The 16,967-nt window shown below is 38.8% G+C and overlaps 4 protein-coding genes and 3 non-coding genes across 8 annotated transcripts; 3 read left to right on the forward strand and 4 right to left on the reverse strand.

The window, feature by feature from the left end:
* Positions 1-961: 961 nt before the first annotated feature.
* LOC115010764 (zinc finger BED domain-containing protein 4) lies at positions 962-5,527 on the reverse strand. Of its 2 annotated transcripts, XM_029435529.1 has the most exons (6): positions 4,695-5,527; positions 4,471-4,565; positions 3,957-4,205; positions 3,553-3,812; positions 2,808-3,390; positions 962-2,454 (listed from the first exon to the last, which is right to left on the reverse strand). In XM_029435529.1, the coding sequence occupies exons 1-6, from the start codon at positions 4,699-4,701 to the stop codon at positions 1,612-1,614; spliced, it is 2,037 nt and encodes a 678-aa protein (XP_029291389.1). In that variant the 5' UTR covers positions 4,702-5,527; the 3' UTR covers positions 962-1,611. The 2 variants fall into 2 exon arrangements, with proteins under 2 accessions (XP_029291389.1, XP_029291388.1); XM_029435528.1 differs by having other exon boundaries at positions 4,471-5,527.
* Positions 5,528-5,679: 152 nt separating this feature from the next.
* vma22 (vacuolar ATPase assembly factor VMA22) lies at positions 5,680-8,592 on the reverse strand. The gene is made up of 5 exons (XM_029435569.1): positions 7,826-8,592; positions 7,102-7,205; positions 6,901-7,013; positions 6,609-6,800; positions 5,680-6,136 (listed from the first exon to the last, which is right to left on the reverse strand). The coding sequence occupies exons 1-5, from the start codon at positions 7,943-7,945 to the stop codon at positions 5,997-5,999; spliced, it is 669 nt and encodes a 222-aa protein (XP_029291429.1). The 5' UTR covers positions 7,946-8,592; the 3' UTR covers positions 5,680-5,996.
* trnae-uuc (transfer RNA glutamic acid (anticodon UUC)) lies at positions 8,343-8,414 on the reverse strand. Its single transcript has one exon. It is a non-coding gene; the product is annotated as a tRNA-Glu (tRNA).
* A 408-nt stretch (positions 8,593-9,000) lies between the features above and the next one.
* trnah-gug (transfer RNA histidin (anticodon GUG)) lies at positions 9,001-9,072 on the forward strand. The gene has a single exon. It is a non-coding gene; the product is annotated as a tRNA-His (tRNA).
* Positions 9,073-9,718: 646 nt separating this feature from the next.
* ebp (EBP cholestenol delta-isomerase) lies at positions 9,719-12,097 on the forward strand. Its single transcript, XM_029435567.1, has 5 exons — positions 9,719-9,864; positions 10,675-10,987; positions 11,083-11,119; positions 11,210-11,340; positions 11,455-12,097. Exons 2-5 carry the CDS (start codon positions 10,675-10,677, stop codon positions 11,664-11,666), a joined length of 693 nt encoding a protein of 230 aa, XP_029291427.1. The 5' UTR covers positions 9,719-9,864; the 3' UTR covers positions 11,667-12,097.
* A 619-nt stretch (positions 12,098-12,716) lies between these two features.
* trnaf-gaa (transfer RNA phenylalanine (anticodon GAA)) lies at positions 12,717-12,789 on the forward strand. The gene has a single exon. It is a non-coding gene; the product is annotated as a tRNA-Phe (tRNA).
* A 292-nt stretch (positions 12,790-13,081) lies between these two features.
* fkbpl (FKBP prolyl isomerase like) lies at positions 13,082-16,116 on the reverse strand. The gene is made up of 4 exons (XM_029435553.1): positions 15,920-16,116; positions 14,780-14,947; positions 14,393-14,685; positions 13,082-13,833 (listed from the first exon to the last, which is right to left on the reverse strand). Exons 2-4 carry the CDS (start codon positions 14,943-14,945, stop codon positions 13,168-13,170), a joined length of 1,125 nt encoding a protein of 374 aa, XP_029291413.1. The 5' UTR covers positions 14,946-14,947; positions 15,920-16,116; the 3' UTR covers positions 13,082-13,167.
* Positions 16,117-16,967: the final 851 nt, after the last annotated feature.

A 16,967-nucleotide genomic window follows, 5' to 3' on the forward strand; every position in this document is an offset into this window, starting at 1 on the left:
AAAACACTTTTCAGAGCTAAACACGCTGACACATCCACACAGATATCTAGCAAGACATGTAAATCCAGAGATTCCCTGCGGTGATAATCATTAAGATCACAGCAATCTTTGATAATTATGATCTATGAGGGGAAATCTCATTGTATCTCACACAGATTAAGACACTTTCTCTAAAGTGGTTTTCAACTAGTATGAAGCTGTTTTGCAGTCTGTGAAAAAGAGATGTTATCCTTGTGACAGTCCTTAAAAGATCTATTGTAATTCCTTCACAGTCGGTCATCTTCAAATTGATTGATGCTGTTGTTCCTTATTTACCACAAAAAAAGAACCAAATGCAAGGAAGCAGTTTGTGCCTTCTGATGTAGCTTAAGAGATCACGAGTGCATTAGCTGCATAGTTTCCTGCCATTTATTTTTAAGTACTTTAATAAGAAGATAAGATAAAAATAAGGTTTTCTGAGGCTAGCTGGCTTTGAGGAAAGGACTGCGTAGGATGTGACTGTTGACTGCCGGCTGACTCAAATTTAACTGTAATGGAATTACATTCAATTACGCTGTCTCCCCACTGGCCCAGCCAAGAGTAACAGAGTCCCCGAATGAAGGCAAACACACACTACAACGTTCACAGTTTCTCCTTCAAAGCGGTGCCCTGCAAAGTGGTTTCAAAATATAGCAGTGAGGTCAGACGCATCAAAAGCCAATGCTGTGCCACATGCACTTATCCTCTGCTAATTTTCTGGGGCAGAGGCACGGTCAAACCAATTTCAATTCCTAAAAGTTCCGATGTAGAAATGGACATTGATTGAAAAAGCAAAAAGGTGCTGATAAAGAAAATGAAATGGAATTGACCTCTACTCTGACAGAGCGCATGTGGAGTTATAAAGGAGTGGCAGAGAGAAATACAAATGTATTAGGGTGAAAAAAAAAAAAGTGATATATAAAGCAAAAAAAAGACTCACATCTGCAAAATGCACACAGCTCTGCATTGGGAAGCGAATCGTTTATTTTACTGTCCTAGTAATGAGGCATACATACAGAGAGAAAAGAACAAGTGGATGATGCACTGACATTTTGTTTAGCACCCGATGCCTTCCTTCAAAAACAACATCAAATGAAGTAGACATAACCTATAGGGTTATTGTATATCAATGAAAGAAAAGATGCTACAGTATACAATAATTGACCATTTGGTTATTGTTGGTATGTCAGTGCACAGACGGCCAGCTATGTTTAGGGTTTGAAAGGTTAGACAGTGAGGGCTTTGTGGTCTTGCGGATGTCTGAAGATCCTGACCAGGCAAAATAATGTCAAAGTAATTGCTTTAGTATTGATCCGCTTCTAGTCCGCTCGGCCGCAGCATGTGGTGTGGGAGTCCGTATGCAGGATAAATAGTAAACAGACAGCAATCCACACCTACTGCAGTCTGAAAACCCTTCTTGAAAAGGGAAACTGAGCCTCGAGTCTGAAATTCTGGGTAATTAATTCCATCTCATATCAAATGATGTGTAGTATGATGCATGCTCAGTTTTCTCAGGTTATAATCCAAGAGTAACTTTACTGCAGGTATAAAGCCTTCAGTTGCTATTTATGTAAAAGAAATGCTTGACTAGCTTTAAGTCCATAATAATCTGTAGTTTGCTTTGAGGTAGATGAGCGTCTCCAGGTTCTTTGGTAAGACGCGGCCTGACTCTGGTCGCAGGCAGCGCCCAGCAGTAGTGAAAATGCTCTCGACTACAGTGCCACAAGCAGGTATGGTAAACGCCCTCTTGGCCACCTGGGCAAGCAGAGGAAAGTCAATAGCTTTACGCCGCCAGAAATGCAAAGCCTCCTCATCTGTGGGTTCCTCTCGTAGGTAGACGGCCAACTCCTGCTCTAGGCTCTTGGCCTGTGTTGTGGGTCTCTGCTTGATGAAAGAGAACAGCTTACAGGGCCGAGAAAGCGATGAGACCGGTGATGGAGCCGGGGCAGGAGGGGTCAGGGATTGAGGATGTAGGTCTGTGTTGGGATCTATGGGGCTGGAGGCCGTTGAATGTTTGGACAACTCCTCTATGAGAACTTGTCTGTGCCAGTCAGGGTTGCTGCTCCAAGTGAGCTTGAACTGGGGGTCCAGGGTGGTGGCAGTTATGTAGAGGGGATCCTCCAGGACAGGGGCCAGCCGACGCTCTATAGCCTGGCTGAGGCCCACCAGAAGAGAGGGGCAGTGTGGCGTTGACGTCTCAGAGAGATGCTTACGAAGGCCCAGAACACATGGCACAGCCAGACTGATGGACACATGTCTGTCCATCTGTCTGTCTGCCCGTCTATCCCCTTGCACCATGTCCCAGGCCTCGGTGAAGGGCTCCAAAGTGTCGGTGAGCTCCCTCAGCAGGGCTCTCTCTGAAACACCCAGCGCCAGCTCCCCCGGACCGCTCACCTCCTCCAGGAACTCCATGGAGTCCAGCAGCCGCCGCACTACCTGCAAAAACAATTAAACAAAACAACTATACCGTTTAAAAACTATGAAAACACACACTCTTGATTTTGTCATTACAGAAAACATAGCATTTCTCTGTAGTGTAATATAAATGTTGCTTAAACAGCTACATAAACAGGCTATGAAATGAATGTTACTGCATACTGATACCACTTAATAATAACCTCCCTTTTTGTAATTTATAAGCAGTATATAAACAACTAAAAAGGCTTATAACACACTAATGTAGCAGACATTTTGTTTATTATTGTATTTCACATCCGTTTATAACCACATTATGGTGTATTATAAACAATGTATTAAGTGGCTTGTTATGCTATGTATAGTATTCATACCTTAAGTTGAGCCGCCCAGTCTCTTGAGGTTCCTGGTGCCCCCATGCTCAACCCAGGACCATCAAACACCTGGCTAAGTTTCTCAGGAGGGACAGCAGAGGTAATGTAGTTGTAGAAACAGGCAGCTTTGGCCAGTGTGGAAGCGACCTGTGGACAGGAGCGTAACCCCTCTCTGACACACTGTTCAAGAGAGCGGGAGAAACAGTCCACTCGACAAACACCCAGACCCTGCTCCCACGAGTCCTCCCACTCTCCTTCGTCACCATGGCCATTCTTGATTTCTTCCTCCACATTGTTGCCATTGTCCGACTCGTCTCCATCATCTTCATCTTGCCCGTTAGTAAGAGGAGGTGAAAGCAGAAAACCAGGAAGACAACATGGCTTTACGGTTGTTGTTGTTGCTAGGAAAGGGTCCGCAACCACACGAAATGCTCTCCCTGACACGCCATGAGATTGACATACTTCATCAAAATCTGAAAGCACGCGATTCCCAGAGCTGCCTCCAGTCAGGGGAAGGCACGCCAGGAGTGCTGAACGCATCTGCCAATCAGATGTGAGAAAATGGCAGGTGACACCAAGGTACCTACACACACACACACACACACACACACACACACACACACACACACACACAGAGACAGAGAGAGAGACAGAGTGAGAGAGAGAGAGAAAGAGAAAGATTAATCAGCAAGGTAATCAAACCAAGAGGGAATCACGTTGTTTTTTGTTGATTTTACCTCCTTACCCTGAAGTGGCTCCAGTTAAGCCCCTCCAGAGATCCAGGCTGAGACTGAGGGCATGCACTGAGGCCAGGGCCTGACGGGTTGCTACCTGGGCCTGGTAGGCGTAGGCTGGGAGCAGCTGGCTCTGGATGTAATGCTGGGGCTCAGGAGTATAACGCGGCTCCAGGAGCTGAAGCAGCTCTCTGAAGCCTTGATTTTCCACTAAGGATACTGGCTGCAGATCACGCACAATCATCTTAGCTATAGCCTCAGAGATCAGAACCTGTGTTGACAACAACAACAAAAAACCTGTAAATTCAAATGATTTCATTACAATGCCACAATAAAAGTATGCCACACTTTTAGGATTTCATAAATAGTAGCTCAGTCATTCGCATCTCAATCGATGATGGACAATTATACACACCTGACGTGGGTCATGTCTATCAAACTTGGTCAACCCTCCTCCAGAGCCTCCTACTCCTCCCTCAAGGGTTGCCATTCCTCCAGCACCTCCTCCTCCTCCTCCTCCTCCTCCTCCTCCTCGAGGCATGATGGGGTGAGTGTAGCGGGTATTCCCTCCATTTGTGGTGAAACTGTGCAGGGAACCAGAGTAACCCTCTCTCTTCATATCCTTCCTTTTCACAAAGTCATCATACATAGCCTGGTGCTTCCGCTAAATGGGAAAGAGTCAAAGAGAGGCACAACAATGTTACTGGTTGAATAGTTACTGTTTAGACGTCTCTACACACCATACTGCCCTGTTCATCTGTGGAAGAGGATACAGTATGGGTAGAGAAGCAACAGACTGTCTTTACAGTCAGGTTTATATAGCTGACACTGTGTGGCATACATAGATGATGTATGGTCAGCTGTTTCAGCTGATGCCGCTATAAATATGATTAGACTGAGAATTAAACATTTTATTTTGAAATCATTACCTTCAGATGCGTTACGAAGTTGGACGTGACACTCCGCTTCGCCTGGATCCTGGTACCACAAGCCTTGCAGTTGGACTCGATTTTGCCATTTTCACCTTCAAACACAATATTAAAGTAATCCAGAATAGACACCTTCGAAATAGACGCCATTGGAGCCCACAGTTCAAGTTGACTAAAATCAACTTGCGATCAAAGAAAATCGGAGTCTGAGGTATTAATCTCACCTCGCATCTAATCATGAGCGCAGGCCAGCGTGTTTACTTCTCAATCCCTGATCACACATCAAAAAAATGTTAATGCCAGCTGCGCAGACAAAAGACAATGTAATTCCAGGCGGGAGTTTTGTCGCTTGCACCCCCGAAATCGTCCACAATCTGGCTACACGGGCTACTGTGGATGTCCGGAAACATCAATAATATAATAGTGAAGCTACATCCGTTGTTTCTGCGCTCCCGTCAGTCGTTAGGACGCAAGTGAAGGGGAGGCAGATCGTTGTGTTTGATGGAAGCATATAGACAGTATTATGATTGGAGCAGGAAGTACACACAATAAACGGGAGTCTCGTTTCCCGTTTCGGCAGTTCCCGGAAATGTTGGGCTGTCCCCAGTCAAGATCAGGCAGTTTTCCTCTGATAAAATACTTGTCATAAGATTTTAAATGAAGAATGGATTTCTGTTATAATAAAATTAAAATAGTAAATAATAAATAAAAAAGCGTGCTTAGTTAAATTAAAAAACTATTTTTATTTTGTATTTAATAGAACGTCTGGGTTGCCAGGTTGTTTAAAAAAAGGTAGATCGTATAAGAAGTGTTTTTTTTTCTCATCACTTTTTAGACCAAATATAGCAAAGTGCTTTAAACAATAAAAACAAACAGAGAGGCGTGTAATTAATAGGCAGAAACAAGTAAACATAAGCATTTAAAATATATTGAATCAGTATTATTAAAACTATTGATATGCTAATAAATATGTTTGACTATTTACATTCTGGAACATGGCTGCAGAGGATCTGGACCACAGTATATTTATTAACAATTTATTTAGCATTCATTATTTATTAATGGATTCCCAAAAATGTATAACTGCATTTTTACTAAATAAAAATATTTTTGCACTTGTTAAAACCTGGCAACCTACATTTGGTTCTTATAAGTGATCTATAAATTATTAGTAAAAGCTTTTACAATTTATAAATCCTTTAGAAAGAGTGCCTTATCAGAAAACATTTATTGAAAGATTCAAACAAGTTCTCTTTATATTTAACCATTACTTTTACAGTGTACAACACAGAAATCCTAAAAGACAGAATTCACTAACACATCAGTCAAAAACACACAAGAACTCACAAAATCTACCACGGTTTAGTCATTACAGAATAATCTGTAATCCCCTCTTCAAAATCCACCGAGAGGATCACTGTTGAGTTAAATTGTCCCTGAAGCGAAATCTACCGATTCCAACCTGTCACTATCTGTGGCCACACGCTCTTCTCAGATCATCTCCTGCTTTGACTCAACAGAGTTATTTAGTCTGCTCTGTTGTCCAACTGGGCTGCTGAGGATTCCTCCTGGAGAATGTGTTTGTCTTTCATGCTGTGCTTCAGCTCCTGTCTGCTGTTCAAAACTGCAGTCTGAAGGGTTGCAATCTCAGCTGACAGCTCTACTACTGTAATATGACAGAAAAAAAGGAGAACAGATGAAGCATCTTCACCAATGTGATAACACATACTATATTATAGAGCATATCAAAAGATGCTGCAAATATAAGCTAGGTTGGCCTGTATCCCAGTGAAATTAGTGAATTGTTTGTATTTTGTCCTTTCATTTGAATTACGAGGCTAGTAAGGTTAACACTAGGTGTGCATCTGTATATGGTTGTGTTTTCTGTATTTGCAACATGTTTTGTAATTGCAGAATGTGTATCACAATTTGCCCGTGTTTTACTTCTTTGTAGCATTTTTGTAAATACTCCACAGGTTTACATTGTGTGGTAAGAAAGAAAATTATATCTTTCCATAGCAGTATCTGGTACGTACAATCAAAATGATGACCTAATTTTGGCTATATCCCACATTAATCACAATGTGCAAATGTTTGACTATTTTAAATCAGACTCTTTTGGAAATGTAACATCATACCTTGCTTGAATGATGACTGTGCTTGTTTCAGAGTTTGTGGCACAAGAATCCCAAACCATTTCAGTGGATCTTGCTGAGGATTTGGGTCATGTTTTCTTACTGGAGTTACTTCAGGAGCTTTCTCACAGCTTGCTTCTTCACTTGCCTCTTCCTCAGTGATATGCTTTTTTGGTTTGATTCTTCTCCTGACACCTATAAAACAGCATCATTTATTAAATCAAAAATGTATTTGTTTTTGGTAAATGTAAACAACATTCATTTTCTTTCACCACATGGACTATGGCAGACTCACCTTTTTCTTGAGGGCCAATATCCTCTATTGACTTAGCATCTTTTCCATCCTCATTACCACACTTTTGTTTGACCCTTTCTGTGCAGAAATCCACATCACCCGTGTCCAGTGTTCTGTAACACATGAATCCAAGGCATAAATATTGACAGTCCTTCCAACTCCAGTGAACACCAATTTATCTTTTCATGTCTTATTCCTCACCTAGCATGAACATAGACCAGGGGCTCTATTTCACTGGCATACTGAAGAGCAGAGACGCATTTGTTTCCCATGGAATATCGTGCCTTGGACATGGAAAACCATCCCTGTGGGGAACACGAAATGGTAACTAAATAGTAAGTGGGAGAAGAGGATACAGCACAACATACAAGACCTTCATATGCAAAAAGAAAAGTGAGGGTTATGTGTACATGCACTTACATATGAAGACATTCAGTTGAAAACAACTTAGGCAGGCTTAATATTAGTTGTTATAGTAAGAATTCTAAAATAAGTATACTTTTAAGTAAACAATTATTTTCAGCATCTATTATTCTGATGCTTTTGTTTCCAATAATCAGTGAAATATTCCCATCAACATTTCCCAGAGCCTAAACTGACAGTCAACAATCAGGTACTTTCAACGGTACCCATTTATTTTTAGTTGGGTCAATCCATGTCATAGATTTTTATGAAAAAAACATGTGAACATTATTCGTACTTTTATACGTCTGTAATATTACATTCAGTGGATTTGATTTATATGTAGATATTTATAATGTGCTGACTTCAATATCACTTCTATATAAAAATGTCAACCCTATCCAAAATAATCAATTGGTGAAGAATACACAACACACAACCTTCACAAGATCAAAACTGCATAACCTATAAAGGTTTAAAATAAAAAATATTTGGAATAGAGCTATTTGATTCTATGTGCTACCTGCTCTATGAGGGAGTTGAGAGCGGCTCGTTTCTCTTCCAGTAACTCCAGCTGGTCCATGAAACGCATAAGCTTTTCGTCCAGCAATAGAGAAGATTCCTCCAATTCCGATATCCCCATGTCGACTTTTAGCACGTTACTATCTCAAGTACTTTCTCATACAATCTGTACCGCCGTCGTTTCGACTAGAAATCAGCCATTCAACGTTAAAACAACTGCATTGGCATTTACCCATTAAGCGTAGAAAAGACGATTACTGCTTCCGTATATGTCTAACATCATGTGACACATGGTGTCACGTGATTAAGACCACGTGTACTTAAAATAATACCCATTGAGAAAGCAAGGGAATGATACGTGAATTATACCCATTGCAGGACGAACTCATCAGTATTACAGTTATTAAGGTGTAACAAACCCAACTTTGTATGGTATATCTGTTAAATAACATACACGATAAATTAGCTCTTATAATCTTCATTCTTAAAAGTATATTCTATATTAGACAAAAGGGATGTTCCCATACCGGGAGTCGAACCCGGGCCGCCTGGGTGAAAACCAGGAATCCTAACCGCTAGACCATATGGGACCGATAGAACATTATAAGGACACTAATATTTTTAAACGGTTGGAGTTACGATTGCTGCCATCTGTGGAGTAACACAGAATAAATAGCTATTTAGTTAAGCTAACGTTAGCTACATTCCACCACTGGCAGTAATACATTATTGTATGCACTTAATTTAACAGTTAGCTAGCTTTGCTAACGTTAAAATAAACGTTTCATGCAACTTGACGTTAGCTAATTTAAGGTTTAACATTACACAGGTAACGTTACATATTGTGAAAAGTCTGCCTAGTGTTAGAAATGGCTAAATATTTCGATTTATAGTGAAGTAAGTTATAGAAAAGAACGGTTCTTTAAATAAAAATAATACCACCTACGTCACGGATGTACGTTAGCAGATCCGTTAGCTTGTTAACAAAATCACCTAGCTACTGTATTTGTGGTTGTTAGTTAGAGGCATGGGTATAAAACATGAAATCCACAGTTAGAGGTCCCGGGGAATCTGAAGCGCTGGTTGAAACGGTAGTACCCTGTGCCCAAAAACATCCATTTCGGACAACTTCATAAAGCCCACTGAACACGGTGGTAGCATGACTCTCAGTAGCTCGCCGTGATCGTATAGTGGTTAGTACTCTGCGTTGTGGCCGCAGCAACCCCGGTTCGAATCCGGGTCACGGCAGGGTTAATACCCTGACACGGCTTGAGGGGACAACTTTTATGTTCATATTCCTCAAAAAGGATACGAAAACACTAAGGTTTTGCGTAATAATGTCAGTGAGGAAGTGTACATAACTTAATTAATCAGTGTAGCCTTTGATATTCTTACATATCTTACATACATTTGTTAATTTTGTGTATCTGTATTTTGGTTAGGGGACGAGTTGATTATGTTTTCAGGCCTTTTAAGCAATTTAAATATAACGTATTCTTGTCCTTCATTGATATTATTTGTCTCATTAATCTTCAGTAATCTGAATCTCATATATTTTAATTTCATTTATAGTCTCGTACATCCACGTCAAAATGAAACATATTTGCCAGGAATAGTTTATTGTAAAAGCATTCCTTTTCAAGTGCAATCCACCCATCCCCAACTGTTGAAATAGTTGTATAACTTTGTCAGTGAGGAGAGGGGACTGTATTTGGAGTAAGAGACACATTTTCATTGGTGGTTGCCAACGATCATCTTTATGTTCCGAGGTGAAGAGCCAATCAACGGGCCAGCTGATCACATGTGCTGCTAGCTCTATGCATACTGTCTTCTGATTGGTCTTTGTAATCACAAATAACCGCCCCCTGCACTAGTGAGTTCCGCGTTTGAGTTCTCTAAGCATTGATAGGCCATGTAGTTAGACAGCTTTGGACTATTGGATCTCCAAGACATTCATATTTTTGAATTTTTACAATACTCTTTATTCGATTCAGAAGTTATTCCTTGTGCTGCTGGACACCCATTTTTGTAACATTACTGGTAAGGGCAAAATACACATGTCTGATATTAATATCTTTCAATAAAACCATACCTCTAATTACTTAGTTTGTAAATGTGTGATACATGACTTGTGTTAAAGACTCAGTGTATGTGCAGTGTAATATAATGCTGAGAGTGCTCATTCATTAATTAAATATCGTTTTTTCATAAAATGGTGAATTTTCATAGTTTTGGCTTCTTTGCTTCCAAACCAGTCTTCTTTCAGACTAGTTGAAAGAAAGCATCATACATACACATTTAGGTGTTTATTTAACTAAACTTTATCTATTTGCATCTGTGGATTTCTCCTAAATAAAAAAAATAATTTTCATTCCTGTCTATTATTTTCTGAAGGTTTTTACGGATAGATTTATTCATATATCACAAACATGCAGCACATGTATTGTTTTAATCCAATGGCTGTTTATAGCAGTGTTTTCTTATTTATGGAGTGTTTCAAAGAGATATCCAAAAGTTCCTCTGTAAAAACCTTTGACTCTTAATATGTCAACAAAATGAAACAAGAATTTTGAACTTGGCTTTATCCAATGTTTAGATTTCTGTTCCAGATATGTATGCACATTTGCACATATCTAATAAGACAATGCTTCATTTGCATATTTAAACATAACATTTAAAAAGAAAAAATCTTAATGTAAGTAATCAGGTAGGGATGTTTTATGGTGATATCTAATGGTTAGTTTTTACCTTTTCCACCTGAAGTGTCTCCCTTTAACATCACATTGTTGGAATCAATACAGTGTAAGCCTACTGTGGATGAAGAGTGTTTACCATCCTTTCTTGAAACAGATGATGGATGCCACCTCAGCAACTGAAGTTCTTCATCCCTACTGGCCACGGAACCTTTTGATTCCCACCTATGTGGCCAATGACCGATCTATGTCAGAGATTCTGGTGTTCCTGTTTTCTGTGTCTGGGGTGTTTCTGCTTGTGACCTGGCTGATCAGCGGTCAAAAAGGGACAACTGGCAGGCTGGGGACATGGAGGCGTCTGGCTGTGTGCTGGTTTGCTGTTTGTGGTTTCATCCATGGCGTCATTGAGGGATGGTTCTCACTGTATTATGATATTATTCCAGGAGACCAGAGCTTCTTGTCACAGCTGTGTGAGTACAAATAAGAAAAACATGTTTAGAAAAGTGTATACACTGTGATGGTGAAATCTCAAAGAGTAAATATGTTTAATTTTTTTCTCTCACAGGGAAAGAGTACTCCAAAGGGGACAGTCGATATGTAATGTGAGTTCATCTTTGCACAAAACTGTGTTGAACTTTTTCATATAAAATAAGGAAAACAGCTGAAACTAATTGTACCCTGCATCTTTCTAGAGCGGATAACTTCACTGTCTGCATGGAGACTGTGACTGCATGGTTATGGGGACCTTTCAGCTTTTGGGCTGTGTTTGCCTTCTTAACTAACAAGCCCTACAGATTTGTGCTGCAACTCATTATTTCATTAGGTAAGATGTTGTAATTACTACAAGAATTGTCACATGACCTGTAAGCAAATTCTAAGAATCTAATTAGTTGTTATTTGTCATATTTACATGTCTCTTTGAATAATCTGACTCCAGGTCAGCTGTATGGAGCAGTGCTTTACTTCTACACGGAGCACAGAGATGGTTATGCTCACAGTGAATTGGGACACCCAATCTACTTCTGGTTCTACTTTGTGTTCATGAACGTGCTGTGGATCATCATACCGCTGGCGCTCATTGTGGATGCATGGAGACAGATGTCAGCCGCGCAGACACACATTGACAACAAAAAGTCTAAGAGGAACTGACAACAGGAAGAACTGACTGGGGGACAATTACAACAGGAGATACAACGGAAAAGACAACTGGGGAGGGCATATGTGTTGGTGAATACACTACGTTCAAAGATGGGACAAAATAAATTATTCATCTATGGTTATTTTTCTGTTTGTTGCAGTAGACATCTTTTATCTATGGATTGTCATATTGTACCTGTAAACTAAGAACTTAATTCAAAAGTGCATCTTGCTCCTTGTCCATACAACAATAAAGCTTTGCATTTTGTTTTGGCTTTGTAGGACCTTGGGGAGAGAGCAAAATCAATCAGCTGTTCTCAATACCTTCATCATTTTGTTTACATTTTACACAACTTCATGAATGGGCTGGAAACTGCCTCATGTCTTATAAAGAGCCTCTTTCACATGAAACCCATAATAATAAAAATAATAATAAACAAAAACTAACTGTCAAGATTTATTTTAGTAGGCGTCTCCCTTTGTCATGTAAAAAACTAAGTGTGTTTCATCCACTTCTAAAATATTCATACCACTGAATGTGCTTTTTTCACTTCTTGCAACAATGCATACTTCACCATTTCCTGCTACACCACAATATTTTACATTTATGAATATATTTACATTACCTTTCACAAGCCTTCTTTTCATTCATCTCATTGCAGTTGTGATGACACCGAACAGTTGGGTCCTTTGAGAGTTTATCTTGCACAGTAACAAAAACATGAACATTTATATTTAAATGCTAATGCAATGCAGACTTTTCAAAACAACTAAGAACACCAATGTAACTTAGATAACAAATATGGTCCATTAAAAAACTATGAATATCCCATTGATAAATCACTTGCCCAAAAGTGACTTAATGCAAAGAAGAATTGGAACAATAGACTGGAAAGAGGCCCTTGGATAATTCCCTTTAGGAGTTGTTTGCATGTAAACAATAGTGTGTTATGGAAGAGTTTGTACATGTGTGTATATTTCTATGACCATTTAAAAAAATATATCTATTTCGCTCTTATTCTATGTATGTATTAAAACAAATGTTTTAAGTACTGATATCATGCCGAAATAGCTCAGTTGGGAGAGCGTTAGACTGAAGATCTAAAGGTCCCTGGTTCGATCCCGGGTTTCGGCATTTTTAATCAACACAACGGACCCGTGAACCATTGTAGACAGACCACCAACTGAGAGGGATTAATTGACAACGCTTGACACCTTGTGGTCCTCTTGAAGAACTACAACATTTATCATTTCAGAGCTGATTTCTTGTATGTCTCACATAGAAAACCACGTCATGCATCCCTCTCATAGATGTTGTCATGCATGTTGTTCTTAAATAACATGCAGTTTTTACTTTGATGTTATATTCTGGCATCTCACACATAAACAGCACATATTTGGGAGAAAAAAACATGTATTCACAGATGAAAAGTTTTAACTTTTGAGCTGACACAGTGGCTGTAACCATTTAATGGGGATTCATGAGAAGAAACATTCAATTCTACGGATATCTTCAGCTGAACATTTTGCTGAGTCTAAGTCCCAATTGTGCATTGTTCTCTTTCTCTCTACTTGCTATGTCTTTAAGTGCATTCAAAGCAGCAGGGGATTCTGGCTGTAGCTCCAGCAGTTTCCTAAATGCCTGCCTGGCCTCCTCCAGCTCATTCAACATCTGACAGGCCTGACCCATCCGGTACCAGGCTTTAGCCCCACCCGGTTCCAGCTGAGTAGCTTTAGCTGCGCTGGCTTTAGCCCGCTCTGGTTGGTGCAGTTTGAACTGGCACAAGGACAGGTTTGAGTGGAGCTCTGCTTTGATGGTTTTGAATTCATTAGCTGAAGGAAGTTGCTGTGTTTCATCCCCAGTGTTTGTGTCTCTCTGCTCCACTGCTTCTTGCTCTTGTCCTTTCCTCTCCACCTCTCCAACATGCCCATGGAGAGTGATGAGAAGTTTGAGGGCCCGGCTGTAGCTGTCCGCTGCTCCCCACACATCCCCACTCCTGAATCTCGCTCCACCTCTCTCTTTGTGTGACTTCACCCACTGCCACTTTTCACCAGGTGACATCTCCCAGGATTCCTTGCCTGGTGTGAAAGCTTTGAGTTCAACTGTAGCACATAAAGGCAGGTTTTCCTCAGCAGGAAGGGGAACAGAGACATCTGTTCCCACAGGATAAATCAGTATCTGAGAATCAAAAACAAGATGATCAGACTGGCTGTATACTTTTCACACGTTCAAAATATTATGTGTGACTCTTAATCCTGCAATCCATATTCAACAATTATGGCCAGGGGAACTGGCAAAAAATTGACATTTAAAACATGCAAAACGTTCAAGTTGGATTCACCCTTTTTAAGCCTTCTTTTTAGGCTTTGATTCACATCCCAACCTTTGCTGTAAATTGACAATCACAAGCTTAATTTTCCCGTATTCAGACAGTTTTCAATGCCCTTGAATAGCATTTTTATATCAATAACAAAATAGTTTACTGAAAATGTTGAGTGCATACAAGTAAAAAAAGGTGACATATAGTCCTAAAGTTTTCAAAGTAACTTTTGTTTCACACATCAAAATATTAGAGTCCCAATATTTCATTTTCAGGCACTTGATAGCATCATCTGGCAGGACCAATAATGATCACGGTGTTGGATTTCTGTTAGTTTGTACTAACATTTTACAAAGAATTTGTGTAACCAAAAATTGACTTATTGAATTATTATTCCAGTCTTCTCTTCACTCTTACCTCACATTTCTCTCCCACTCTCATCCACTCAACACATGCTTCTGTGATATCGCACTGACCCTCGCCGAGCCTCAGTGTTGTCCAGTCACCCAGTGGGACCTGCAGCAAAGAGTCCCGACACCTTGGGAAGGCCGTGGCTTCTGTAACCTCAGTCACTGATTGGTCAGGCTGGACTGACAGCTTCTCATCACCCTTTTCAGACACTAAACTCTCTGCTGCATCCATGTTAGATTTGAGCCGCACTCGGACTCGACACAGTGAACCCAACCTCGGACGATAACTGGATGAACATGCTAGAAGAGACAAAGAGACATTATTTAGGCTAGATTACTAGACTGAAGATGGATCATTTATATTTAGGAAGAAAGTAATAGAAAAGCATCATACATGCATCATCTCCAGAATTAGAAACATTCTGTTGAAAGCCTTCGTGTGTTTGCTTTTGCTGGACTTTCCAGATACCTCTGGGACACACTGACAGCCAGGAGGTGACATCAACGCCATCATGATCACCGTTGCGAAGCAGTGTTTGAAAAAAGTGATCAGGATCCATCCCTGTAGTTTCACAAATATATTAACACATAATTAAACATGATCATATCTTCAGTTCAGATGTCTATTGTACCAGCCAAGTTGTGTGGGACTAAATGACATAGCATGTCAAGGTTAAGTTAAGGTATGCAAGTATAATCCCCAAATGTACTTAAAGTATTAAAAGTAAAAGTACTCAATGCAGAAAAATGTTCCTTGTGACTATAACTATTACATACTATATAACATATAAAAACTGCTATATCATTTGATTATTATTACTCATGTATTAATGTAAAAGCAGGATTTTCTTGTTGTAGTTGGTTGAGGTGGAGCACATTTTTATTTGTTATTTGGTATAAAAGGACTGCAACTAATTAATAATTTATTATGAATAAATGAATCTACTGATTATTAGTTAATTGATCAATTGTTTGGATTGTAAAAAGTCTGAAAATGGTGTGAGATTCCGTCACAATTACCCAACAATGTTTGTTTTGTCCAACCAACAGTACAAACTTATATGATTAGAAAAAATAAAATAAATTCAGTAAATCTTCACATTTGAAAAGTTGGAATCATGAAAAGTTTTTCAAATCATACATTATAAATGAACAAGCAACTAACATCAAAGCTGTCGGATTAATGTAGTGGAGTACAGTTCCCTATGTCATGTAGATGAGTAGAAGTAGAAAGTGGCATGAAAAGAAAAGACAGAAGTAGAGTACAAGTACCCCAAAATTGTACTTAATTACAGTACTTGAGTTAATTTGTAGTTACATTCCACCTCTGACTAATTGCATTAAACACCCCGGTGTGTGCATAGATGTTCCTGACGCTAGCCTGGTAAAGCAGGGATAAAGGAACAGTTTTAGCTAGCATCCGATAACGTACGCTAGCGTTAGCGCGCAATCCAAATGATTACTCTTCATACTCTGAGCTGTAACGTTAACGTGGTTAAGTGCTATACGTAACTAAAAGGCATATCTATCTTACCTCATACACAATTCTGACATGAAGTATTAGATATCCCCTCAATCGGTAACTAATAAACTGTCAGATGGTCAGAATATAAACAAACGCGAGGTACTTCTCTTCTTCTTCTTCTTCTTCTTCTTCTTCTTCTTGTTATTCTACCTCCTCGACTTCTTCGTGTGTTGTAATGACGGGTGAGAAGCCAGCTCGTAGCATTACTGACATCCACTGTACCGGAGTGTGAACATCGCCTATTTTACTGTCAACTAAAAAGTGCTGGGATGATTGAAAACAACCCAATTTTGGTAATGTGTTAATTCTACCATAATGGATGATTATTTTTGTCATGTTTCCTTACAGTAAAATCTGTGAAAAATAGACTGTATATAAAATAACATGGACATGTAGGCCTTATCCACAAAGTATTTAAGATTTGATAATCATAAACACTTGAAATAATAAACACATTTTTAGAAAGATATCTTATTTAATAAAACGTAATTATTTATTTAAATACTAATTTAAATATTTTAACCATATATGTTACTATTTATCTGAGCCTTTACCATGAGAAAGAGATTCAAGTGGGCAGGCCTATTAGCAGTCACATATTCATAAAATATAATCAAAATAAAAACAATTCATCATGTAAATACATCCAAGCAATCACGGTAGTTCAAGTTAGTAGTTATAAAAATGTTGAATCAATTACCATTTTATTTAGCTTACTACCCGTTTATGACCAGCGGTTAATATTACCTACTGTAATTGCTATTAATAACGTTGGCGTTATATGAGTGTGTGTTTATGTGGTGCAGGGTCACAATGTTTATATATATATATATATATATATATATATATATATATATATATATATATATATATATATATATATATATAAAGACTGATATATATATATATATATATATATATATATATATATATACACAGTGTATTGTATTGTTCAATATATATATATGTGTTTATATATATATATATATATATATATATATAAAATAAATATATATAATATAAATATATATTATATATATATAAATATATTTATATA

This window comes from Cottoperca gobio, chromosome 7, assembly GCF_900634415.1.
Source record: "Cottoperca gobio chromosome 7, fCotGob3.1, whole genome shotgun sequence".
Lineage (NCBI taxonomy): Eukaryota > Metazoa > Chordata > Actinopteri > Perciformes > Bovichtidae > Cottoperca > Cottoperca gobio.